The 26581-nt window shown below is 37.1% G+C and overlaps 1 protein-coding gene and 1 pseudogene across 6 annotated transcripts in view; both read right to left on the minus strand.

Moving 5' to 3' along the window:
• Nucleotides 1-3234: 3234 nt before the first annotated feature.
• Nucleotides 3235-26581, minus strand: part of LOC108589567 (uncharacterized protein C6orf118) — a 53794-nt gene continuing 30447 nt past the window's right edge. For 4 of the 6 annotated variants that reach the window (XR_004738020.3, XR_013530802.1, XM_054252493.2 and 1 more), the window contains exon 8: nucleotides 3235-5835. Coding sequence is in view for 2 of the 6 variants with exons in the window: in XM_054252493.2 (XP_054108468.2) it covers nucleotides 5706-5835 (130 nt within the window). In the remaining 4 variants the exon portion in view is untranslated. The remainder of the gene's footprint in view (nucleotides 5836-26581) is intronic. The other 2 variants (XR_013530801.1, XR_013530798.1) reach the window with 1 other exon arrangement.
• LOC100386479 (coiled-coil-helix-coiled-coil-helix domain containing 2 pseudogene) lies at nucleotides 13369-14183 on the minus strand (annotated as a pseudogene).

Here is a 26581-nt window from a genome sequence, read left to right on the forward strand (position 1 = left end):
CACTTTCAATACAGTACTCAATAAATTACATAAGATATTCAACACTTTATGGTAAAATAGACTTTGTGTTAGATGATTTTGCCCAGTAGTAAGCCAGTGTAAGTGTTCTGAGCACATTTAAGGCAGGCTAGGCTAAGCTGTGATATTCATTAGGTTAGATGTCTAAATGCATTACAGTGAGTATATTGAATTATAACCCCATTATAGGTCTAGGAGCACCTGCACATACTAGGGTTCTCCTGAGAAATAAAATCAATAGGATGTGGGTATGTGTATAGAGAAAGATTTATTTTCAAGAATTGGTTCACATGGTTTTGGGGGCAAGTCCAAACTTGTAGGGTGGGCCAGCAGACTGGAGACCAGGGAAGGGAAGAGCTATGTTGAGTTCAAGTCCGAAAGCCATCATGCTAGAGATCCAGGGGTTAACTGCACTGCAGTTCAAGTTCAAAGGCTATCTGCATCAGAGTTTCCCTTTGCTGGAGGAGGTGAGTCTTTCCATCTAGGACTTCAACTCATTGGATGAAACCCATTCACATTAGAAAAGGCAATCTGTTTAAATCCACTGATTTAAATGCTGATCTCATCCGAAAACACCCTCACAGAATCATTCAGAATAATGTTCAACCACATGTCTGGGCATCATGGGCCAGTTAAGTTGACATTCACAATGGGTATCTGTTCCAATTGGATTAGTCTATTGAAGCCAGGTGTGGTGGCTCACACCTGTAGTCCCAGCACTTTGGGAGGCCGAGGGGGGCAGATCACCTGAGGTCAGGAGTTTGAGACCAGCCTGGCCAACATGGTGAAATCCTGTCTCTACTAAAAATACTAAGATTAGCTGGGTGTGGTGGTGTGCACTTATAACCCCAGTTACTCAGGAAGCTGAAGTAGGAGAATCACTTGAACCCAGGAGGCAGAGGTTGCAGTGAGCGGAGATGGGGCTACTGCACTCCAGCCTGGGCAACAGAGTGAGGCTCTGTCTAAAAAAACAAAAAGAGATAAGTCTGTTGAAACACTAGGTAAAAATAAATTATCTTTAACATCCACATAAATCAAACTTGTTTTAATTTTCTGCAAAAAGCATACTCTTAGGTAGACTATTCATATTAATATGTCTTGCAAAAAGAAGCTGAAGGCATGAGGGAGCTGCATTAGTCCATTCTTGTACTGCTGTAAAGAAATACCTGAGACCGAGTCATTTATAAAGAAAAGAGGGCTAATGGGCATATGTTTCTGCAGGCTGGTAGCATGGCTAGGGAGGCCTCAGGAACCTTCCAATCAGGTAGAAGGCAAAGGGGATGCAGACACATCTTCACATGGCTGGAATGGAGAAGGGTCTGGTGCTACACACATTTAAAACCAGATTTTGGAAGAACTCACTCTCAGAAAGGAAAGGGGGAAATCTGATCCCCATGATTCAGTCACCTCCCACCAGGCCCATCCTCCAACATTGAGGATTACAATTTGATATGAGATTTGGGTGGGGACACATATCCAAACCATATCTGGAACAAATAATTTCAACCTGAGGATATTAAATGAGTGACCATATTTATACTGCATATTAGATAATGTAGATCAATTCCTTCCAACATGAGCTGTGCGCTAGGCGTACAAAAATAAGCCCTTACAGCTCACAGTTTAAAATACCCATGTAGATGAGAAGTGGTGGTGGTGGTGTTACTAATAATTGTTTTATCTGACATTTGAATCAATCTAATGTGCTAGGCAGTCTTCCAAGCCCTTTCATGAATTACCATGTTAAACCCTCCCAACATCTCTAAGCTAGATGTTACACTTATCGCTATTTTAAAGATGATGAAACCAAAGAGGTTAAGTTACTCATCTAAAGTCACAGGTATTCGTAAATGATGAAAAAATGAAAGAGTGGTAGAGGTTATAATGACATTGTGTAGAATGTGCTATAGGAACAGAGAGAGAGAAATAAAACTGCCTAGCGACATGACAGATGTTCCTCATCTCTAAGCAAAGGTTGTTTAAGAAGTTTCCCAAGCCATGTAGAGAGTAACACTACAAGTAGAAGAAATGGCTGTTCAAAACATGAAGGCATGAAATGACATTTCTAATTCAGCAAACTGAAGACTTAGAAATGGCTAGAAGTTTAGGACTTGTGAACAGCAATCAATGGTAAATTAAATCTGAATAGTTTATGAACAACATTGTAAAGAGCTTGAATTTGGGAATTCTTTTTACAAACAAAAACACAGACATATAAACACATTAAGCAACTGTGATTGAAGGTTGAACAGTGATGACAAGGGAACCTTACCCATCTAGCTTCTGTCTTCCCTCCCTTAGAGACAGGTATTCTATTGAGTCTTGAGTCTTCTAGGAATGTATCTTAAAAAAATCACCCCTGTACGTGATGGGAAGCACCTGTTAATTGATATTAGCAAAACAATGCCATCATTTAATTCATTTTTAGTAAAAGTCTAAAGGCATAATAGAAAATAAATATAGAAAAAGATCAAAAAGGAGGCAAAAAAAGACTAGTTTGGCCATTTGATAATCCAAGTATGAAATGTAAGCACAAACTGAAGCAGTGGTAGTGGGAATATAGAATGGCAGGTTCAAGAACTGTTCAGGAAAAGCAAAGTGGTCAGGAGTTGTTAACAAATGAGATGTGGGACTCCAATGTTAGTGGATACATAGTGATGTGAATGGAAGACAGAAGAAGTAGAGGTATTTCCATTTTGATGAGCACTTTTATTCAAGCACCCAATGGGTATACAAAAATAAGTCTGTTTATCAAACCTTTGTTTTTGTAAGAAAAATATAAGACTAACTTTTAACCCTATTTCAGTAGGCACATTTTCTTCCATTATTACTCAAAAAGTGATTTTGTTCGTCAAAATTTTAGAGTCACAGCCTTGATTTTTTCAATTTTCACTATTAAACAGTGAACCCTTAGTATGGGCCTAGAAGGAAGATGGCAAAGCAATTATTAATATGTTTTGTCTCCCAGGGAGCTAATGTTTCTTGATTTGCTAGGTGCTTTACCTGTTATGCCCTCTTAATGTTACATAGTAACTGCATTTTATGGTCATGTCTTTGTCCTTGATCAACCCTCAAATCCTAGAACTCTCTGCAAACACGAGCCTACACATCTAACAAGGACATAGAATAGTAAAGTGTCAATCCATCAAGAAGGAGCAATTATAAACATATGTGCCTAAAAAGAGCCCCAAAGATGTTGAGCAAAAACTACAAGAATGGGAGGGAGAAATAGTTTAATAATAGTTTAATAGAGACCAGCAGTCAACAGAAAAGTTAGAGACTTTCTTCAATAATAGATATATTACAAAATAAATATAAACTAAATATAAACAAAGAAATAGAAGATTTGAATAATACTACAAAGCAACTAAACGTAATAGAAATATGTAGCATACTCTACCCAAGAGGAAAATACACCTTCCTAAGTGTACATACAACATTGTGCAAGGCAGACCAATGTTATGCCACAAATTTAGTCTCAATAAATTTTAAAAGTTAAAAAAGTATCTTCTCTGACCACAATGGAATGAGATTAGAAATCAACAACAAGAAAATCCGGAAAATTCACAAATACTATGTAGAAATAAAACAACAAACTCTTTAAACAACCAATGAATCAAAGAAGAAATCACTAGGGAAATATTTTGAAGATGAATTTTAAAATATGTTAAAATAAATAAAAATAAAAACACAACAATAACAAAACTTATGAAGTATAGTAAAAGCAAAAGCCCGCAGTGGGGAATTCATATTTAAAAAATGAAAGCTCAAAGTAATAACTTAACTTTATACTTTGAGGAACTAAAAAAAGAAGAGAAAACTAGAAAGCTAAATCCACAGCCAGCAGAAGGAAAAAAATAAGAGATGAAAACAAAAAGAAATGAAATTGAGGACATGAAAACAATAGAATCTACAGAATAAAAAGTTTATTCTTTGAAAAGATCAACAAAATTAATAAGCTTTTAGCTAGACTGATCAAAGAAAAAGGAGAAAAGTCTCAAATTAATAAAATAAGGAATGAAAGTGGGGACAATACTGTCAATCTTATAGATGTAAAAGGGGTTATGAATGCTATAAATGATTACAAACTATGTATACTAGATGACATGGTCAAGTTCCTAGAATCAAGCTATCAAAATTTAAGAAGAAATTTAAAATATCTGAATACACTTTTGAAAAGGGAATCAAATCAGTCATCAAAAAAACTTTCAAAAAGAAAAGCTCAGGACCAGATGATGCACTAGTGAACTCTACCAAATACTTTAAAAAAGAGTTGATCTTTCTAAAACTAGTATGTCTCAATCTCTTCCAAAAACTTGAAGAGAGATTATTTCCTAATTATATGAGGAAAGTATTGCCCTGATGCCAAAGCCAGACAAAGACATCAGAAGAAAACTATAAACCAATATCCCTTATGGACATAAATGCAGAAATCCATAACAAAATACTAGCAAATTCAATCCAGCAGCATACTAAATTATACACCATGAAAAAGTGGGAGTTGTCCTTGGAATGCAAGGGTGAATTAAAATAGGAAAACCAAAGTAATATACTCTGTTAGTTTCTGGTGAAATGAATTACCCACACATTGAGTGGGTTAAAACAATAGAAATGTACTATTTTACAGTTCTGGTGGCTGGAAATCTGAAATCAAGTTGTTGGCAGGGTCTTGCTCCCTCTGAAGACTCTAGGGAAGAAATCTTTCTAGCTTTTGGTGGCTCCCAGCAATCTTTGGTATTCTTTGCCATCACTCCAATGTCTGGCTCTGTCTTCACATAGCCCACATCTCCATCTCTGTGTGTTCTCCCTTCTTCTTATAATGACACCTTAACCAAGTATGATCTCATCTTAATCCTTAAGTAATTATATCTGCAAAGACCCTACTCAAAATAAGGTCACATTCTGAGGTTCTGGGTGAATAAATTTTGGGGGGATACTATTTGAACCACTACACACGCCATAGTAATAGAACAAAGAGTGGGAAACCCCTGACATGATTATCTCAGTTGATGCAGAAAAAGCATTTGAAAAAATCCAGTATCTGTTAATGATTTTTAAAACAACAAACTAGAAATAGAAGAGGGCTTCTAAACTAAAGGGCATTAATGAAAAACTCACCACCATCATCATACTTACTGGTGAAAGACTGAAAGCATTTCCCCTAATATCAGGAACACGAAAAGGATGTCTGACCTTGACACTTATATTCAACATTGTACTGAAATTGATGGCTAAGTCAATTAGACAAGAAAAAGAAACAAAAGACATCCAAATCAAAAAAGAGATAAAAATATCTATACTCACAGATGACATCATCTTTCACATACAAAATACTAAAGAATTCCCCAATAAACTATTGGAGTTAGTAAATGATTTCAATAGTTGCAATATATAAAATCAACATATAAAAATCAGTAGTATTTTTATACACCAGCAATGAACAATTGGAAAATGAAATTAAGAAAATAACTTAAACAGCACCAGAAAGAACAAACTCTTAGGAATAAATTTAACCAGGGAAGTGAAACGTTTACACACTGAGAACTACCAAGTATTGCTGAAAGAAGTTAAAGACCTAAATAAATGGAACGATCTCTCATGTACATAGATTGAAAGACTTAATATTGTTAAGATGGCTATACTTTCTGTCTTAGTCAGTTTGGGCTGCTATAGCAAATCATTGTAGACTAGGTAGCCAAAAAACTAACATTTCTTCTCACAGTTCTAAATGCTAGACAGTTCAAGATGAAGGTGCCAGCAGATCCAGTACTTGCCGAGGGGTCACTTTCTGGTCTGCAGATGGCAATCTTCTTGTATCTGGTGAAGAGCAGAGACAGAGAACAAGCTTGTGTCACTTTTTTTGTTTAATAAGAGCACTAACTCCTTTCATGAAGGTAATCATTACCTAATTACCTTTGAAAGGCCCCACTTCCTAATACCATCACACTAGGAGTTATTATTTCAAAACATGAATTTTGGCAGGGGGATATATTCAGTCCACATCACTACCCAAAGTGATCTACAGCATCAATACAATTCCTATTGTATTGAATACCAATGAAAACATGATTCTAAAATTTATACAAAACTGCAAGAGACCCAAATAGCCAAAACAATCTTGAAAAAGAACTGAGTTAGAGGACTTACACATTCCTATTTTTAAAATGTACTAAAGTGACAGGAAACAAAACAGCATGGAACTGTCATAAAGATAGACATATAAAATGGAATACAATTGAGAAATAAATCAGAATATAAGAAAATCAGAAATAAACCTATACATGCATAATCAATTGATTTTTGACATTGGTAGCAAGACCATTCACTGGGGAGAGAATAGTTTTTCCAACAAATTATGCTGGGACAAGTTGATAACCACATGCAAAAGAATAAAGTTAGACCCTTACATCACCTCATATATAAATATAAGTTCAAAATGAATCAAAGACCCAAATGTAAGAAGTAAACTCTAACACCCTTAATAGAAAACATAGGGCTAAATCTTTATTACCTTCGATTTCACCATGATTTCTTAGATATAACACGAAAAGCACAAGCAACAAAAGAAAAAATAGGTAAATTGGTCTTCATCAAAATTAAAAACTTTTGTTCATCAAAGGACACTATTTAGTGGGTAAAAAGATGTCCCACAGAAGGGTGGGGAGCAAGACGGCAAACAGAAGGCTCCACTGGAACACCAAATTTACACACACAAAAAGAACCTGTATAACAACTAAAAATCAGGTGAGCACTCAGGGTACCTGATTTTAACTTCATATTACTGAAAGAGGCTTGAAGAGGGTAGGAAAGACAGTCTTGAATTGCTGATGCCTCCTCTCTGCCATCCTCCACAGTGGCAGCATAGCACAAAGAAAGACTGTGTGTTTGGGGCTGAAACACATAGCAATTATTAGATTTTGCATTAAACTCAGTATTGCTCTGAACAGTGGAAAGCAAAACCAGCTTAACTCAGCTGATGCCCACACACAGAGGGAGCATATAGACCAGCTCCAGCCAGAGGGGAATTGCACATCCAATCAGTCAGAACTCAAGTTCCAACAAGCCTCACCACCAGACTAAAGTATTCGGGGTTCCTAAATCAACTTGAAATTCAGACTAGGGCACAAGGATTGCAACTCCTAAGTGAATCCTACTGCTGGGCAGGAATCAGAGCCAGTAGACTCAGGGGCACATGACCTACTGGGACACCAGCCAAAGCAGTTACGGGAGTGCTTGTATAACCCCTCCCCCAGCCACAGGCTGCAGAGCTCATGGCTTCAAAACAGACTCCTTGCATTTGGAGACAGAAGAGGGAAGAGCAAAGAGGTCCTCGTTGTGCATCTTGAATGCTGGGTCAACCACAGTAAGATAGGGCATCAGGTAGAGTCATGAGGCCACCATTCCAGGCCCTAACTTCTGGACAACATTTCTAGATATACCTGGGCCAGAAGAGAATCCACTGCCTTGAAAGGCAGGACCCAGTCATGGTAGGACCCATCATCTGTTCACCAAATAGCCCTTGGGCCCTGAATAACCATCAGTGATACCCACATAGTACATTGAGGGCCTTGGGTGAGACTCTGAGATGTGCCGACTTCAGGCAAGACTCAGCACATTCTCAGCTTTGGTGGCTACAGTGACAGACTCCTTCCGCTTGAGAAAATAAGAGAGAAAGTAAAAGGGACTTTGTCTTGAACCTTAGGTACCAGCTCAGCCAAAGGGGGTTAGAGTACCAGGCAGGCTTTTGTGATCCCCAATTCTAGGCCTTAGCTCTTAGATGACATTTCTGGACCTGTCCTGAGTCCAGAAGGGAGCCCACTGCCCTGAAGGGTGAGCCCCAGGTCTGGCAGCATTCACCACAAGCCGACTGAAGAGCCCTGTGGTCTTAAGTGAATATTGGCAGTAGCCTGGCAATAATCCCTGTGGGCCTGTGGATGTGGTGGCCATGTGGTAAGGTTCTTCTGCCTGTGAAAAGGGGAAGGAGGAGTGGAAATAACAGCACCTTATGCTTTGAGTGTCAGCTCAGCAGCAGTATAATATAACAACAGATAGATTTCTAAAGTTTATTTTGTTTTGTTTGGTTTTTCTGTTCCTGGCTCCTGGATGGCATCTCTGGATCCGCCAAGGGCCTAAGAAAACTCACCACCCTGAAGAGAAGGACATATTGCCACTTGCTGTTTATAGAGTTCTGCTAATTGTCAAGCTTTAGAACTTTGAGTGCATGTAGGTGGTAGCCAGGTAGTGTTTAAAGCAGACCTTGGGTAAAACTCAGTGCTGTGCTGGCTTCAGGTTTGAAACAGTGCAATCTCAGTGGTGGTTGCCACAGGGGTGCTTGTGTCACTCCTATCCCCAGCTCTACACAGCTCAGCACAGAGAAATTCTGTATGTTTAGGAGACAGTACAGGAAGAGAACAAGAGTTTCTGCCTGGTAATCCAGATAATTCTTCCAGATCTTACCCAAGAGCACCAATATGGTACCTCTATGAGTTTGCAAGAACCACAGCATTACTGGGTATGGGGTGCCACCTAATGCAGATATGGCTTTGATCACAAGACCCAAATCCTTCTGAATGCCTGGGAAGCCTTCCCAAGAAGGACAGGTACAAATGAGTCAAGACTGTGAAGACTATAATAAATACCTAATTCCTAATCCCCAGACATGATGAACATCTGCAAGGAAAACCTCACTCAGGAAAACCTCACCAAATAAGCTAAATAAGGCACAAGAGACCAATCCTGGAGAAACAGAGATATGTGTTCTTTGAAACAGAGAATTCAAAATAGCAATTTTGAGGAAACACAAAGAAATTCAAGATAACACAAAGAAGTAATTCAGAATTCTATCAGATAAATTTAACAAAGAAAAGCAAAAGCAAACCAATCCCAAAATTAGTAGAAGAAAGGAAATAAGGATCAGAGCAGAAATGAATGCTATCGAAATGAAGAAAATAATAGAAATAATGAAATAAAAAGGTTTTGAAAAGTTGAATAAAATTAAGAAAGCTTTAACGAGACTAAGAACAAAAGAGAGAAGACCCAGATAAATAAAATTAGAGAGGAAAAGACAGGTATCACAATCCATACTACAGAAATTCAAAGGATCACTAGTGGCTACAATTAGTAACTATATGCCAATAAATTGGGAAATCTAGAAGAAATGGATAAATTTATAGACACATAAAACCTGCCAAGAATGAACCATGAGGAAATTCAAAGCCTTTACAGACCAATAACAGGTAACGAGATTGAAGCTGTAATAAAAAGTCTTCCAGGAAAAAAAAAGCCCAGGACCTGATGGCTTCACTGCTGAATTCCACCAAACATTTAAAGAAGAACTAGTACCAATTCTACTCAAACTATTTGGAAAAATAGAGGAAAAGGAAAGACTTTCAAACTCATTCTGCAAGGCCAGTATTACCCTGATACCAAAACCAGACAAAGACACGTCACAAAAAGAAAACTACAAGGTCAATATCACTGATAAATATTGAGGCAAAAATTCTCAATGAAATACTAGCAAAACAAATTCAACAACACATTAAAAAGATCATTAATCATGACCAAGTTAGATTTATCCCTGGGATGTGAGGATGGTTCAACATACACAAATCAATCAGTGTGATACATCTTAGCAGCAGAATGAAGAACAAAAACCATATGATCATTCAATTCATGCTGTAAAAGCATTTGATAAAATTTAACATATCTTTAATGATAAAACCCTCAAAAAACTGGTTATAGAAGGAATATACTTCACCATAATGATAGCCATATATGACAGGCCCCACAGCTAGTACCACACTGAATAGGTAAAGACTGAAAGCCTTTCCTCTAATAACAACATCTGGAAGATGACAAGAATACTGGCTGTTACCACTGTTATTTAACATAGTACTGGAAATCCTAGCTAAAGCGATCAGAAAACAGAGAGGAAAAAAGGGCATCTAAATTGAAAAAGAAGATGTCAAATTATTTTTATTTGCAGATGATATGATCTTATATTTAGAAAAACCTAAAGACTTTACCAAGAAACTATTAGAACTGATAAATTTAGTAAAGTTGCAGGATACAAAATCAACATACAAAAATCAGTGGCATTTTTATATGTCAACAGTGAACAATCTTAAAAGGAAATCAATAGAATAAACCAATTTACAATAACTGCAAATAAAATACCTAGAAATTAACCAAATAAGTGAAAGATCTCTACAATAAAAAGTATAAAACATTGATGTAAGATATTGAAGAGGACACCAAAAAATGGAAAGATATTCCATGTTCATGGATTGGAAGAAATAATATTGTTAAAATGTCCTTATTACCCAAAGCAATCTACAGATTTAATGCAATTTCTATCAAAATACCAGCGGCATTCTTCACAAAAATAGAAAAAAAAAACTATAAAAAATGTATATGGACCCGTAAAAGACCCAGAATAGACAAAGTTATTTTAAGGAAAAAGAACAAAACTGGAGGAATCACATTATCTGACTTCACATTATACTACAGAGCAATAGTAACCAAAATGGTATGGTACTGTCATAAAAACAAACACATAGAGCAGTGGAACAGACTAGAGAGCCCAGAAACAAATCTATACATCTTCAGTGAACTCACTTTTGACCAAGTTTCCAAGAACATACGTTGGGTAAAGGACAGTCTTTTTAATAAACGATGCTGGGAAACTGGATATCTATATGCAGAGGAATAAAACCAGACCGCTATCTCTCACCATATAGAAAAATCAAATCAAAATGGATCAAAAATCTTAAACTATGAAACTACTACAGTAAAACATTGGGGAATCTCTCCAGCACATTGGAGTGGGCAAAGAATTCTTGAGTAACATCCCACAAGCACAGGCAACCAAAACAAAAGCAGACAAGTGGGCGGGGCATGGTGGCTCACACCTGTAATCCCAGCATTTTGGGAGGCTGAGGTGGAAGTTCAACACCAGCCTGGCCAACATGGTGAATTCCGTCTCTACTAAAAATACAAAAATTAGCTGGGTGTGGTGGTGCAGAACTGTAATTCCAGCTACATGGGAGGCAGAGGCACAAGAGTCACTTGAAACCAGGAATTGGAGGTTGCAGCGAGCTGAGCTTATGCCACTGCACTCCATCCAGCCTGGGTGATGGAGTGAGACTCTGTTTCAAAACACACACACACACACACACACACACACACAAGTGGACAAATGGGATCACATCGAGTTAAAAAGTTTCTGCACAGAAAAGGAAACAGTAAACAAAGTGAAGAGACAACCCACAGAATGAGAGGAAATATTTGCAAACTATCCATCTGACAAGGGATAAATAACCAGTTGTTTAAGAAGCTCAAACAACTCTATAAAAAAACTAATAATCCAATTTAAAAAGGAGGAAAAGATCTGAATAGACATTTTGCAAAAGTAGACATACAAATGGCAAATGGGCATAGGAAAAGGTGCTCAAAATCACTGATCCTCAGAGAAATTTATGTCAAAACTACAATGAGATATTATCTCACCCCAGTTAAAATGGCTTTTATCCAAAAGATGGGAAGTAACAAATGCTGACAAGGATGTGGAAAAAAGGGAAATCTTATATAGTGTTGGTGGGAATGTAAATTAGTACAACTAATATGGAGAACAGTTTGGATGTTCCCCAAACAACTAATATTAGAGCCACCAGCAAATGCACTGCTGGGTATATACCCCAAAGAAAGGAAATCAGTATATCAAAGAGAGATCTGCACTCCCATGTTTATTGCAACACTTCACAATAACCAAAATTTCTAAGCAACCTAAGTGTCCATCAACAGATGAATGAATCATGAAAATGTGGTACATGTACACAATGCAGTACTATTCAGCCATAAGGAAAAATGAGATCCTGTTATTTTCAACAACAGAGGATGAAACTGGAGGTCATTATGTTAACTGAAGTACATGAGGCACAGAAAGACAAGTATTGCATGTTCTCACTTATCTGTGGGAGCTATGAATTAAAACAGTTGAACTCAAGAAAATTGAGAGTAGAAGGATGGTTATCAAAGGCTAGGAAGGGTAGTTGTGGGGGAGGTGGGTGGGAAGTGGGGATTATTAATGGGTACAAGAAAAGGGAAAAAATGAACGAGACTTAGTATTTTCTAGAACAACAGACTTACTACAGTAAAACATATTGTACATTTTAAAATAACTAAAAGAATATAATTGGATTATTTGAAATACAAAAGATAAAGGCTTTAGATGATGGATACCCCACTTACCCTGATGCAATTAGTATGTGTTGCATATCTGTATTAAAATACCTCAAGTAACCCATAAATATATACACCTACTATGTACCCACAAAAATAAAATATTTAAAAAAAGATATCCCATAGAATGGGAGAAAATATTTGCAAATCATAAACCTGATAGGAATTTAATATCCAGAATATGTAAAGAACTCTTACAACACAACAACCTAATTTTTAAAACAGGCAAAGGACTTGCATAGACTTTTTTCCAAAGAAGATATACAAGTGGTTAATAAACACATGAAAAGATGCTCAATATTATTAGTCATTAGAGAAATGCAAACAAAAACCACACTAGGGAACCACCTCACACCAACTACAATGTCCATAATCAAAACAAACAAAACATAAAACCGGTATTTTTTGCTGATGAGAATGTAAAATAGTGCAGCAGCTGAGGGAAACAGTTTGGCAGCTCCTCAAAAAGTTAAACATAAAATTACTAAATTACCCAGCAATTCTACTCCTAGATATATACTAGAATTCGTACCTTGTTTATTGTAGCAATATGTCAAAGGGTGGGAATGATATAAATGTCCATCCGTGGATATTTGCGCAATGCATAAACAAAATGTGATATATAGATACAGTGGAAGATTATTCAGCCATCAAAAGTAATGAAGTAGTGATACATGCTACAACATGGATGAACCTTGAAAACATACTAAGTGAAAGAAAACTGACACAAAAAAACATATATCGTATTATTCAATTTATGTAAAATATTCAGAACAGAGTAATAAGATAGCAGCCTAGTGATTGACATAACCTGGGTTGAGGAAGGGCTGCTTAGTGGATATAAAATTTCCATTTAGGCTAAAAAAAAAAGTTCTGTAACTAGATAGTGGTGATAATTGCACAATTTTTTGAATATACTTAATGCCACCAAACTATATGATTTAAAATGATTAGCATGATGACTTTTAAGCTATAATTATTTTACCACAATAAAACAAAAATCCATATAATCTGTGGAAAGCAGTTTTCAGGATGTTTAGTGTGCAAAAAGATTGGCTACAAGTCAACAATTTAAATTTTTATTTCTTGAGATGAAAGTTAAAAAGAACATTTTTTTTTTTTTTCCTGGAAGAAAATCACTTTATTCTAATTAACTCACAAAGAATAAAATCATAACAGCTAGTTTAAGGAGGCCACACAAACACTTGACCAGCTCCCAATTCTACAGAGTAGGAACACCCCCTTCCATTTCAATTCTGAAGCAAGGAAGTTAGGAATGACGGAGAGGTTTAACTGATGGCTACACTTGATACCTTCACTATTAATTAAACTTTTATATTAACTTGGTTATGAGAGCTGGTTTTCCATTTCTCCAGTTTGAACTTCTTGATTAGGCCAATCCGTTTGCAAGTCGGCACTGTTTCAGCACCTCACTGAAGCCCTCACAGAGCTTGATGTCACCCTGGTTCTGGGCACACTCCAAGAACTGTTTGATCTCATAGAAGCAAGGCTGCTGCTGCTGTGCCGGCTGGGTTCCCTGAGGCTCCTGGTAAGTGATGTCAGGCCTCGCAGGCTCGGGATCACTTCCTCCACTGAAGCCCCCAGTAATGGCGTGGCCCAGTGTGTGCCCCACAGCAGAGCCCACAGCCACGCCAGCTGCAGTGGTTGCCATCTGGGACAGCAGACCTGGCTGCCGGGGCGCAGCAGCAGGAGAGCCAACTGCAGAGGGGGGTTCCGCTGCTGGTGGCTGAGCGGCGGGTGCTGGCCTGGGCGCAGCTCTCATCGGAGGGGCCCGGCTGGCCGGAGGGGCCATGCGGGAGGTGCGGCTTCGGCTTCCACGCGGCATCCTAGCTGCGGGGCTTCTCGGCCTTTAGACGAGCAATGACCAGGGAAGAGCTCGGCGGCCTCTGAGAAAACCGGAAGACGGGCTTAAAAAGAACTTTTTAAGAAAGAAGCTTAACAACAACAACAACAACAAAGCAGGCCAGGCATGGTGGCTGGTTGGGCATCCTGGCTCACACCTGTAATCACAGCCCTTTGGGAGAGCAGGGCGGTGGATCACCTGAGGTCAGGGGTTTGAGACCATTCAGGCCAACATGGAGAAACACTCTCTGTACTAAAAATAAAAGAATTAGCCAGGTGGGGTGACATGTGCCTATAATTCCAGTTACTTGAAAGGCCAAGGCAGGAGAATCCCTTGAACCCAGGAGGCAGAGGTTGCAGTGAGCCAAGATCACGTCACTGCACTCTAGCCTAGGCATAGAGGGAGACCCCAACACAAAAAAAAAAAAAAAAAGGAGAAAAAGTAAGCCTTTAAAAATTCAAGGAAGGAAATATTAAGGGAAGAAATCAATGAAATAATAAACAAGTACATAACAGAGAATCTACAAAGTTAAAAGTTCATAAACTCCTAGTCAGAAGACTGAAGAACTCCAGTCAAAAGACTGAAAAGCTCCTAGCCAAACTGATGAAATAAAAGAGGGAAAATACAAATTTACAATATCATAAAAAAAAAAAGGTACATATAACAGAATCTACAACATTTCAGAAATAAGTAGGTGCTCAGGTCGCATCAATAAATTTTACATTTAGGATAAAGAGGTTAAATTCACTGAAAAGCCTGCTTCTAAAAACATGTGAGAAATAGAATATGAATTATTTTATATTAAATTCAAATTTTTTATTAAAAATATTCCCTTAAGGAAATCTTCAGGCCCCTGCAGTTTACCAGTGAATTCTTCTAAATCATGTAAGTACAATACCAATGGTAAAATATTCCTGTTAATAAAGAATAAAAGGACGGGGGTGCAGGAAGAAGGCACCTTCAACTTTTGTTATAAAACCAACACAGTCTTGATATCAAACCTGACAAGGGTAGTAAAATCAAGTTGCAGACAAATTTCTCATAAACGAAATGCAAAAGCATAAACAATGCATTAAGTATAATCTATAACAAGAATAATACAACATAAAATAGTATTTATTCTAGAAATGCAACATTGGTTTAACATTTAAAAATTAGTGTAATATACGACATAAATTAAAAAGGAGCTATATTGTCATCTCAAGTGATGTAAAAAATTGTTTGATAAGTGCCAATGATCATTCATTAATTACTTAAGAAAGAAACTTCTTGGGCCGGGCGCAGTGGCTCAAGCCTGTAATCCCAGCACTTTGGGAGGCCGAGGCGGGTGGATCATGAGGTCAAGAGATTGAGACCATCCTGGCCAACATGGTGAAACCCCGTTTCTACCAAAAATACAAAAATTAGCTGGGCGTAGTGGTGTGTGCCTGTAGTCCCAGCTACTCGGGAGGCTGAGGCAGGAGAATTGCTTGAACCCAGGAGGTGGAGGTTGCAGAGAGTGCTACTGCACACAGCCTAGCGCCTGGTGACAGAGTGAGACTCTGTCTCAAAAAAAAAAGAAACTTCTTAACCAACTGGAATAAATAGAGACTATTAATCTGATTATCTACAAAATTGCATAAAGCCAAACTTTTTATTTAATAATGAAATGTTAAATTAGAAGTTCTCACTTCCAGTTTCATTGGAAGTAAGATTAAGAACAACATAAAGATGCCTGTTCATACTCATTTTATTTGACATTGTATTGGAGTCCTGGTTAGCGCAATAAGATAAGAAAAGCAAAACCCAAAAGAATAAAGAGAGAAGGAGGTAAAATGTTATTGGGATTTCTGAAGTACCTCAGGTAATGTTGTGCATATATTCAAATTCTCTAACTCATTCTCCAAAATTTATATAAAATAACAGAAAGAATAACAACAACAAAATACACAAATCTATGCATCATAATGACACCACAAGCAATGTCCAAATTTTAAATTATATGTAGGTAGAAAAATAAACACTAAATTTCATTGAGTAACTTTTAAGGGTTCCTACCACATGTCTTTGCACATATGGTCCATTCAGGAAAAACTACATGGAAGAGGGAAGAAGCTAGTGGAAGGTCTAAGATTGATCTAACCACTGACAGTAAGAGAAAATCTACCCTGAAGTGGGAAAATACTGAAAAATAGTTATTCAGGTAGAAGAGCATTTAGTAGAAGGCAGGACCTTTAAAGCAGATGCAGTATGATACGGAAGTCTTCAAAACACACAGTTTTTATAGAGAAACTCAAATTCAAATGAAAGGGCAAGTCTCCCTTTGTGAATTAGAAAATGAGAGAAAGAAGACAAAAACAAGAACATAAAAGGAAATTTTAGCTTCTTAAACCATAGCTACAGCAAACAAACACAGCCAAACCCCTAGCCAGATAAACAAAACCTCATAATAAAGGCCTATTTACCTCACTTCATTTTACTCAATATATGATGTTTGGATTTCAAAAAAGTATACAGGGCATACCAAAAGCCAAAAACACACTGTAGAGAATCAAAGCAAGAATAAGATGCAGAGTCAAATATGACAGGAATTTTAGGTGATCAGATCAGGCATTTAAAATAATTTATGACTAATATGCCAAGAGCTGTAATAGCAATCGAGAATGCAGGAGTAATGTAAACCAAGAGAGAGAAACTCTAAGAAAGAATCAAGAGGAAATGCTAGAAATCAAAAACACTGTTAACAAAAATGAAGAATGTTTCTGATGAGCTCATTATCAGAGGACTGGACATGACCAAAGAAGGAATCAGTAAGCTTGAAGATATGCTAATAGAAATTTCTCAGACTGAAAAGAGAAGAAAGAATGAAAAAAAAAAATTCAAAAACTGTGAAGCAATTACAAAAAATCTACATTCCATTACATGTGATAGGATTAATAAAAGGAGAAGAGAGGGGGAAAAGAAAAATATTTAAAGTAATAATGACTGAGAATTTTCCAAAATTACCGACATATACCAAACTGCAGATCCTAGAAGCTCAGAACAACACCAAGAAGGATAAATACTAAAAAATCTACAACTGCATATAGATGTATCATATTCAAACTTCAGAAAATCAAAGACAAAAAAAAATCTTAAAAGAAGCATGAGCGGGGGCAAACAATTTACCTAGACATAAATGAAGATTACATTTCTATTGGACTTCTATACAGAGACTATGCGGAGACTTGCTTTGGATATGCAGGCTCTTTTTTGGTTCCCTATAAATTTTAAAATTGTTTTTTCTAATTCTGTAAAGAATGATGGCGGTATTTTGATGATAATTGTATTGATTTTGAAGATTGCTTTTGGCAGTATGGTCATTTTTACAATATTGATTCTAAACATTCATAAGCATGTGATGTGTTTCCATTTGTTTGTGTCATCTATGATTTCTTTCAGCACTGTATTGTAGTTTTCCTTGTAAAGGTCTTTCACCTCCTTGGTTAGGTATATTCCTAAGTATTTTATTTATTTATTTATTTATTTATTTATTTATTTGCAGCTACAGTAAAAGGAGTTGAGGTCTTGATTCGATTCTCAGCTTGGTCACTGTTGGTATATAGAAGAGCTACTGATTTGTGTACGTTAATTTTGTATCTGGAAACTTTGTTGAATTATTTTAACAGTTCTAGGAGCTTTCTGGAGTTTTTAGGGTTTTCTAGGTAAAAACATCATATCATCAGCAAACAGCAACAGTTTGACTTCCTCTTTGCTGATTTGGGTGACCTTTATTTCTTTCTCTTGTCTGATCGCTCCTGTTAGGACTTCCAATATTATATTGAAGAGTGGTGATAGTGGGTGTCCTTGTCTTTTTCCAGTTCTCAGAGGGGATGCTTTCAACTCTTCCAGTTCAGTATTATGTTGGCTGTAGGTATGTCATAGATGGCTTTTATTACATTGAGGTCTGTCCCTTCTATGCTGATTTTGCTGAAAGTTTTAATCATAAAGTGATGCTGGATTTTGTCAAATGCTTTTCTGCATCTATTGAGATGATTATGTGATTTTTGTTTTTAATTCTCTTTATGTGGTATATCACATTTACTGACTTGCATATGTTAAACCTTCACTGCATCCCTGATATGAAACCCACTGGATCGTGTGGATTATCTTTTTGATATGTTGGATTCAGTTAACTGGTATTTTGTTAAGGAATTCAGCATCTATATACATCAGGGATATTGATCTGTAGTTTTCTCTTTTGCTTATGTTCTTTCCTGGTTTTGGTATTAGGGTCATACTGGCTTCATATAAGAGGGTTTATTTAGGAAGGGTTTCCTCTTTATCTTGTAAATAGCATCAATAGGACCGGTACCAATTAATCTTTGAATGTCTTGTAGAATTCAGACATTCTACAAGACATTCAAAGCTTGTCTTGTCCTGGACTTTTTTTTTTTTTTTTTTTTTGAGACAGAGTCTCACTCTGTTGCCAGGCACCAGGCTGGAGTGCAGTGGCACAATCTCGGTTCATGGTAACCTCCACCTGCCAGGTTCAAGCAATTCTCCTGCTTCAGCCTCCCAAATAGCTGGGACTACAGGCACACGCCACCATACCCAGCTAATTTTTGTATTTTTAGTAGAGATGGGGTTTCATTATGTTGGCCAGGATGATCTCGATCTCTTGACCTGGTGATCCACCTGCCTCGGCCTCCCAAGTGCCGGGATTACAGGCTTGAGCCACCGCGTCCGGCCAGACCTGGACATTTTTTTGTTGGTAATTTTTCATTATGATTTCAATCCTGCTGCTGCTTGTTATTGGTCTGCTCAGGGTATCTAAGTCTTCCTGATTCAGGCTAGGAGGGTTGTATCTTTCCAGAAATTTATTCATCTCTTCTAGGTTTTCCAGTTTATGTGTGTAAAGGTGTTCATAGTAGTCCTGAATAATCTTTTGTATTTCTGAGGTGTCAGTTATAGTATCTTCTGTTTCATCTCTTATTGAGCTTATTCAAATTTTCTCTCTTCTTTTCTTGGTTAATCTTGCCAATAGTCTATCAGTTTTATTTATCTTTTCAAAGAACCAGCTTTTTGTTTCATTTATCTTTTGAATTTTTTGTTTCAATTTCATTCAGCTCTGCTCTAATCTTGGTTATTTCGTTTCTTATGCTGGGTTCGGATTTGGTTTGTTCTTGTGTCTTTGGTTCCTTGAGGTGTCACCTTAGATTATCTGTTTGCACTCTTTCAGACTTTCTGATGTAGGTATTTAGGACTATGAACCTTCCTCTTAGCATTACCTTTGCTGTATCTCAGAAGTTTTGATAGGTGTGTCATTATTGTTTCAGTTTGAATAATTCTTAAATTTCCATCTCAATTTCATTTTTGACCCAATGATCCTTCAAGAGCAGGTTATTTAATGTCTATGTGTTTGCATGGTTTTGAAGATTCCTTTTGGAGTGGATTTCCAGTTTTATTCCACTGTGGTCTGAGAGAGTGCTTGATATAATTTCAATTTTTCCTGAAGGCATCACATTACCTGATGTCAAACTATACTATAAGGCCATAATCATCAAAACAGCACGATACTGTTATGTAAATAGGCACATAGGCAAATGGAACAGAATAGAGAACCCAGAAATAAACCCAAATACTTACAGTCAACTGATCTTTGACAAAGCAAACAAAAACATAAAGGGGGAAAAGACACCCTTTTCAACAAATGGTGCTGAGATAATTGGCTAGCCATATATAGGAGAATGAAACTGGATCCTTATCTCTCACCTTATACAAAAATCAACTCAAGATGAATGAAGGACTTAAATCTAAGATCTGAAAATACAAAAATTCTAGAAGATAACATTGGAAAAACTCTTCTAGACATTGGCTTAGGCAAGGATTTCATGTCCAGGAACCCCAAAGCAAATGCAATAAAAACAAAGATAAATAGCTGGGACTTAAACTAAAGAGCTTTTGCATGGCAAAGAAACAGTCATCAGTGTAAACAGACCACCCACAGAGTCAGAGAAAATCTTCACAATCTATACATCTGACAAAGGACTAGTATTCAGAATCTGCAACAAATTCAAACAAATTAGCAAGAAAAAAACAAACAATCTCATGAAAAGTGAGCTAAGGACATGAATTGACAGTTCTCAAAAGAAGATATACAAATGACCAACAAACACATGAAAAAATGCTTCACATCACTAATCATCAGGGAAATGCAAACCACAACCATGATACAATACTACTTTACTCATGCAAGAATGGCCATAATCAAAAAATAGTACATATTTGTGTGGAGGTGGTGAACAGGGAACACTTCTATATGGCTGGTGGGAATGTAAACTAGTACAACCACTATGGAAAATAGTGTAGAGATTCCTTAAAGAACTAAAAGTAGAACTGCCATATGATCCAGCAATCCCACTACTGGATACCTACCTAGAGAAAAAGTAGTCATTACAGGAAAAAGATACTTGCACAAACATGTTTATAGCAGTTTTTGAAATTTGCAATTTCAAAAACGTTGAACAAACATAAATGCCCATCAATCAATAAGTGGATAAAGAAACTGTGATATATATATGGTATATATGCATGATGAAATACTAGTTAGCCATAAAAATGAATGAATTAATGGCATTCACAGTGACCTGGATGAGATTGGAGACTATTATTCTAAGTGAACTAACTCAGGAATGGAAAACTAAATATCGTATGTTCTCACTCATAAGTGGGAGCTAAAGTATGAGCATGCAAAGTCATAAGAATGACACAATGGACTTTGGGGACTCAGGGGGAAAAGGTTGGAAGAAAGTGAGGGATAAAAGACTACAAATAGGATAGAGTGTACACTGCTTGGGTGATGGGTGCACCAAAATCTCACAAATCACTACTAAAGAGCCTGCTTATGTAATCAAACACCACCTGTTCCCCAATAACTTATGGAAATTAAAAAAAAAATTTAAGAAGCTATACAAAGAAAAAAGAGTGACATAAAATAAAGTTTTGAAAAAAAAATTTAGAATTCTTCACCCTGTGAAATTATCCTTTAAAAGTCAAAGAGAAATACTTTCTCAGAAAAACAAAAATTGAGGGAATGTATCACTAGTAGAAATGCTTTACAAGAAACATTCAAAGAAGTTCTTCAGGCCGGGCGCGGTGGCTCAAGCCTGTAATCCCAGCACTTTGGGAGGCCGAGGCGGGTGGATCACGAGGTCAAGAGATCAAGACCATCCTGGTCAACATGGTGAAACCCCGTCTCTACTAAAAATATAAAAAATTAGCTGGGCATGGTGGCACGTGCCTGTAGTCCCAGCTACTCAGGAGGCTGAGACAGGAGAATTGCCTGAACACAGGAGGCGGAGGTTGCGGTGAGCCGAGATCGCACCCTTGTACTCCAGCCTGGGTAACAAGAGCAAAACTCCTTCTCAAAAAAAAAAAAAAAAAAGTTCTTCAGAGAGAAGAAAAATGATATAAGTCAGAAACCTGGATTTACATAAAGAAAGAAAGAACTTTGGACAAGGAAAGAATGAAGATAAAATAAAATTATTTTCTTATTTTAATTGACATAACACATAATAGTTTGCTCATAATAATAATGGCAACAAAATGTATTGGGTGATTATAGCCTATAGATAAGTAAAATTAACTAAAGTAGTGTAATAAAGGATGGGAGAGAGGAACTGAGAATATTCTGTTGTAAAGTAGCGGCCTTACCTGTTAAGTGCTATAGTGTTATTGAAAGTGGACTTAGATTAGTTGTAAATATATATTGCAAACTCTAGGGTAACTACAAATATTTTTTAAAGTTTAATTTGATAATCTAAGATAGGAGAGAAAATCCTACAAAATACTTAGTTAAAAAAAGAGAAGGCAAAAAAAAAAAAAGAATGGAAAACAAAAAGGAAACAAAGAACAAGGATGATGAATAAAAAACAACTACAAATACAGTAGATATCAAAATCACTTTAGATGTGAATGGTTAAAATACAGTTCACAGACAGCCTTTCGGAAAAGATAAAGAGCTAAGACTCAACTATTTGTTGTCTGCAAGAATCCCAGTTTAAAGACATAGATAAATTAAAAGTCGAAATATGTGAGGCAAAAACTAAGTGAATGTCAAGAAGAAAAACACAAATCCCTTATTACAGTTGGAGACTTCAACATCCCTCCATCATTAATTTATAGATAATCCAGTAGTCAAAAAAAATCAGTAGAGGTATAGTTGAACTGAACAGCATCATCAATCAACTGGATCTAATTGACATTTATAGAACAAGAGCAGAATACACATTTGATAAGGTTTGTCTCTGTGGCCACACCCAAATCTCTCATCTTGAACTGCAATCCCCATGTATCAAGGGAGGAACAAGGTGGGAGGTGACTGGATCATGGGGATGATTTCTCATATGCTGTTCTCATGATATGAATGATTTCTCATGAGATGCTATGGTTTTATGAGTGTTTGGAAGTTCCTCCTTCACTCTTCTCTCTGTCCTGCTGCCTTGTGAAGAAGGTGCCTGCTTCTCTTTCCACCATAATAACAAGTTTTCTGACGCCTCCCCAGCCATTCAGAACTGTGAGTCAATTAAACCTCTTTCTTTTATAAATTACCCAGCCTTGAGTAATATCTTTATAACAGTGTGAAAATGGAATAATACAGCAATCTTTTCAAGTTCACATGGAACATGCATGTTTATAGACCATTTTTGAGGCCACAAACACACATTAACAAATATAAATGAATAGAAATCATACAAAGCATGCTTTAAGATCATGAAGAAATTAAGCTAGAAATCAATAATAGAAAGATAGCTAGAAATATCTCAAAATTAAACAACATGCTTTTAAATATCAAGTTTAAGAAGTCTTAAGAGACATTTAAAAATTGTTTAAGCTAAATGGAAATGAAAACACGATTTGTCTAAATCGAGGGATGCAATGCAAGGCATTCTTCAAGGGAAATTTCTCACATTAAAAGCATATATTAGAACATTCAGAAGATCTAAAAGTCAATGCTCTAAGCTTCCACCTTAAGAAACCAGAAAAAAAAAAAAAAACCCCAGCAAATTGTATCCAAAGTAAGTAGAGGAAAATCAATATAAAATAGAGCAGAAATCAGTGAAGTTAAGAACAGGAAATAAGTAGAGAAAGCCAATTAAACAAAAAGCTGTTTCTTTGATAGGATCAATAAATTAATAAACTTCTAGCCAGGCCAACTAAGAAAAAAAGAGAAGATATAAATTGTTAGTACTAGAAATAAAAGAAAGGTTATCACCACTGATCTAATAACCATTGAGAGGATAATAAAGGAATATTGTAAACAAGTCTATGCCCACAAATCTGAAAACTTAGATAAAATGAACCAATTTCTTGAAAGACACAACCTACCAAAACTCACATGAGGAGAAATGGATAACCTGAGAAGGCCTATGCCCATTAAATAAAATGATTTGTAATTAATAGCCTTCCAAAACAGAAAGCACCAAACATTTGGTAGAATTCAAATTTAAATAGAATGTATCTCAATTCCCTGCAACCATTTTTAGAGATTAGACACATAAAGAGTACTTCCTAACTCATTCTATGAGGTCAGCATTACCCTAATACCAAAACCAGACAAACACCTTACCAAAAAAAAAATACTACAGACCAATCTCTCTCATGAACAAAGATGCAAAAATTCTCAACAAAGTATGAGCAAAACAAATCCAACAATGTACAAAAAGAACTATATGTCATGACCAAATGTGATTTACTCTAGGTATGCAAGGCTAGCCCAACATTAAAAAGTCAGTTAATCCATCACACCAACAGACTGAAGACCAAAAAAAAAAAAAGATAATATCAATAGATGCAGAAAAAGTATGTGACAAAATCTAACACCAATTCATGACAAAAAATCTCATGCAAACCAGGAATAGAGGGGAACTTGCCAAACTTGCAAAAGGACATCAACAAAATACTTATTGGTAACACTGTACTTAATGGTGAGAAACTTGGTGTATTCCTCCTGATTAGAAACTTGACAAGGCTGCCTTCTCTCACTATTCCTATTCAACATTGTATTAGAAGTTCCTACTAATGCAATAAGACAAAAAAGGGAAATAAAGATATACAGGCTTGCAGTCTTGTAAGAAGCAAATAAAACTGTCTTTTTTTTTTTTTTTTGCAAACGGCATCATTGTGTATGTAGAAAATCCCAAATAATCAACAACAAAAAACACCCTGCTAGAACTAATAAGCAATTATAACAAGTTTGCAGGATACAAGTTAATATGCGAACATCCATTGCTTTCCTATCTACTGTTATAACAATGAACAAGTGTACTTTAGAAATTAAAACACTATATAATTTACACTATCAACCCCCCAAAATGAAATTATTATAACAAAATATGTACAATATCTATGTGAGACAAACTATAAAACTCTGAGGACAGAAATCAAAGAAGATCTAAATAAATGGAGAAATATTCTATAATTATGGACAGGAAGACTCAGTATTGATAAGATATCAGTTCTTCCCAACCTGATCTTTAGATTCAATGCAATCCAAATCAAAATTCTAGCAGGTTACTTGATGGACGTCAATAAAGTGGATATAAGGTTTACATAACAATGCAGAAGATAAAGAATAGCCAACACAGGCCGGGCATGATGGCTCACACCTGTAATCCTAGCACTCTGTGAGGCCAAGGTGAATGAACCACCTGAGTTCGGGAGTTCCAGACTAGCCTGGCCAACATGGCAAAACCCCGTCTCTACTAAAAACTACAAAAATTAGCTGGGTGCGGTGTCAGGCACCTGTAATCCCAGCTACTTGGGAGGCTGAGGCAGGAGAATTGCTTGAACTCCAGGAGGTGGAGGCTGCAGTGAGCTGAGATTGTGCCATTGTACTCCAGCCTGGGAGACAGGGCAAAACTCTGTCTCAAAAAAAAAAAAAAGCCAACACAATATGGGAGAAGGACAAAATCAGAGGATTGATACTACCCAACTTCAAGGTTTAATATAAAGCTGCAGTAATCAGTACAGTGTGGTGTTGGCGAAAGAAAAGAAAACTTGATGAATGAACAGATTAGAAAGCCCAGAAATAGACACATACAAAGTCAACTGATCTTTCACAAAGGAGCAAAGGCAATTCAGTGGTGATAGGATAGTCTTTTCAACAAGCATTGTTGAATTGACTGCATTTCCACATGTAAACAAAATCAATCTAGACATAAACCTCATATATTTCACGAAAAAAATAACTCAAAGTGTATCTTAGACCTAAATATCAAATGCACAACTGTAAGATTTCTAGAAGATAATGGCCTAATGGCCATCATTAATCTTACAGACATAAAATTCTCCTATAGTGTACTACAGTAGGGTCTTGCAAGACAAAAGAAAACCAAAATATCAGAGGACTCAGAACTCCTTTCTCATATCCCCACCATGGACAACAAAAACTATTTATTAAAGCCTATGCTTGGCTGCACTGACAGAAGGGGAAGCACTTTAATCCGGAACCTTGTAAAATACAGTAACCCCCTCCCCCTTATCTGGGTTTTGCTTTCCGTGGTTTCAGTCACCCAAGGTCAACAATGATATGAAAATATTAACTGGAAAATTCCAGAAATAAGCAATTCATAAATTTTCAGTTGCACACTGCTTAAAGTAGCATGATAAAATCTCTCACCATCCTGCTATGTCCCGCTCTGGATGTGAATCACCCCTTTGTCCTGGGTATCCATGCTATAGAGGCTACCTGGCCATTAGTCACTACCTGGCCCACACCCTGCATGGGCCATGAGCATATGCTGCAGTGATCCAGCGACCACTTCTAGCCACAGCGCGACCCCACAGCACTTGTGCCTTCTTGCCTTAAACCCACTGATCTGAACTCCCCGTGGAAAAGCTGCTTGGGTCATGCTCTGGACCCAAACAAAGGCCTTGGTCCATCGGTTCTCACTCTCTTTTGCTCCCCTACCTGCCAGTGGAGCCAGTGTGTTTCAGGCGGTTCCCCCTTCCTGCCACCCCTGAGAGGTATGCTGCCCTCTTTTCTCTGGGATCTGTAAGTAACAAATCTGCCATTTGATGTGCTTTTTCTGTGGCCTCCTCTGTCCCTCACCTGACAGGCACACTTGAACCTCACCTTTTCCAGCTAGGGCTCTCCCAGAGACTGGCTCTCGTTGTAGGAATAAACTAGACACACACCAGACAATGGCCACAAGGGCTTCTGCCAGTGCAGTTGGGTTTCTTGTGAGAGAGACATCTGGTCACAGGTCGGACACTTAGGCATTAAGCCTGAGGGCCAGATGAAAACGAATCCCATGAAGGGCATCCTCCACCATCCTCCCGAAGCCCCATTAGGGCAGGGCTAGAGTTCAGAGTCACCCTTGTGAGAGAGACCTCAAGACCAAATTGGAGGGCAGGTGCGGTAGTTCATGCCTGTAATCCCAGCACTTTGTGAGGCTGAGCCGAGTGGATCACTTGAGGTCAGAAGTTCAAGAGCAG

This window comes from Callithrix jacchus, chromosome 2 (assembly GCF_049354715.1).
Source record: "Callithrix jacchus isolate 240 chromosome 2, calJac240_pri, whole genome shotgun sequence".
In the NCBI taxonomy this organism is placed as follows: Eukaryota; Metazoa; Chordata; class Mammalia; order Primates; family Cebidae; genus Callithrix; species Callithrix jacchus.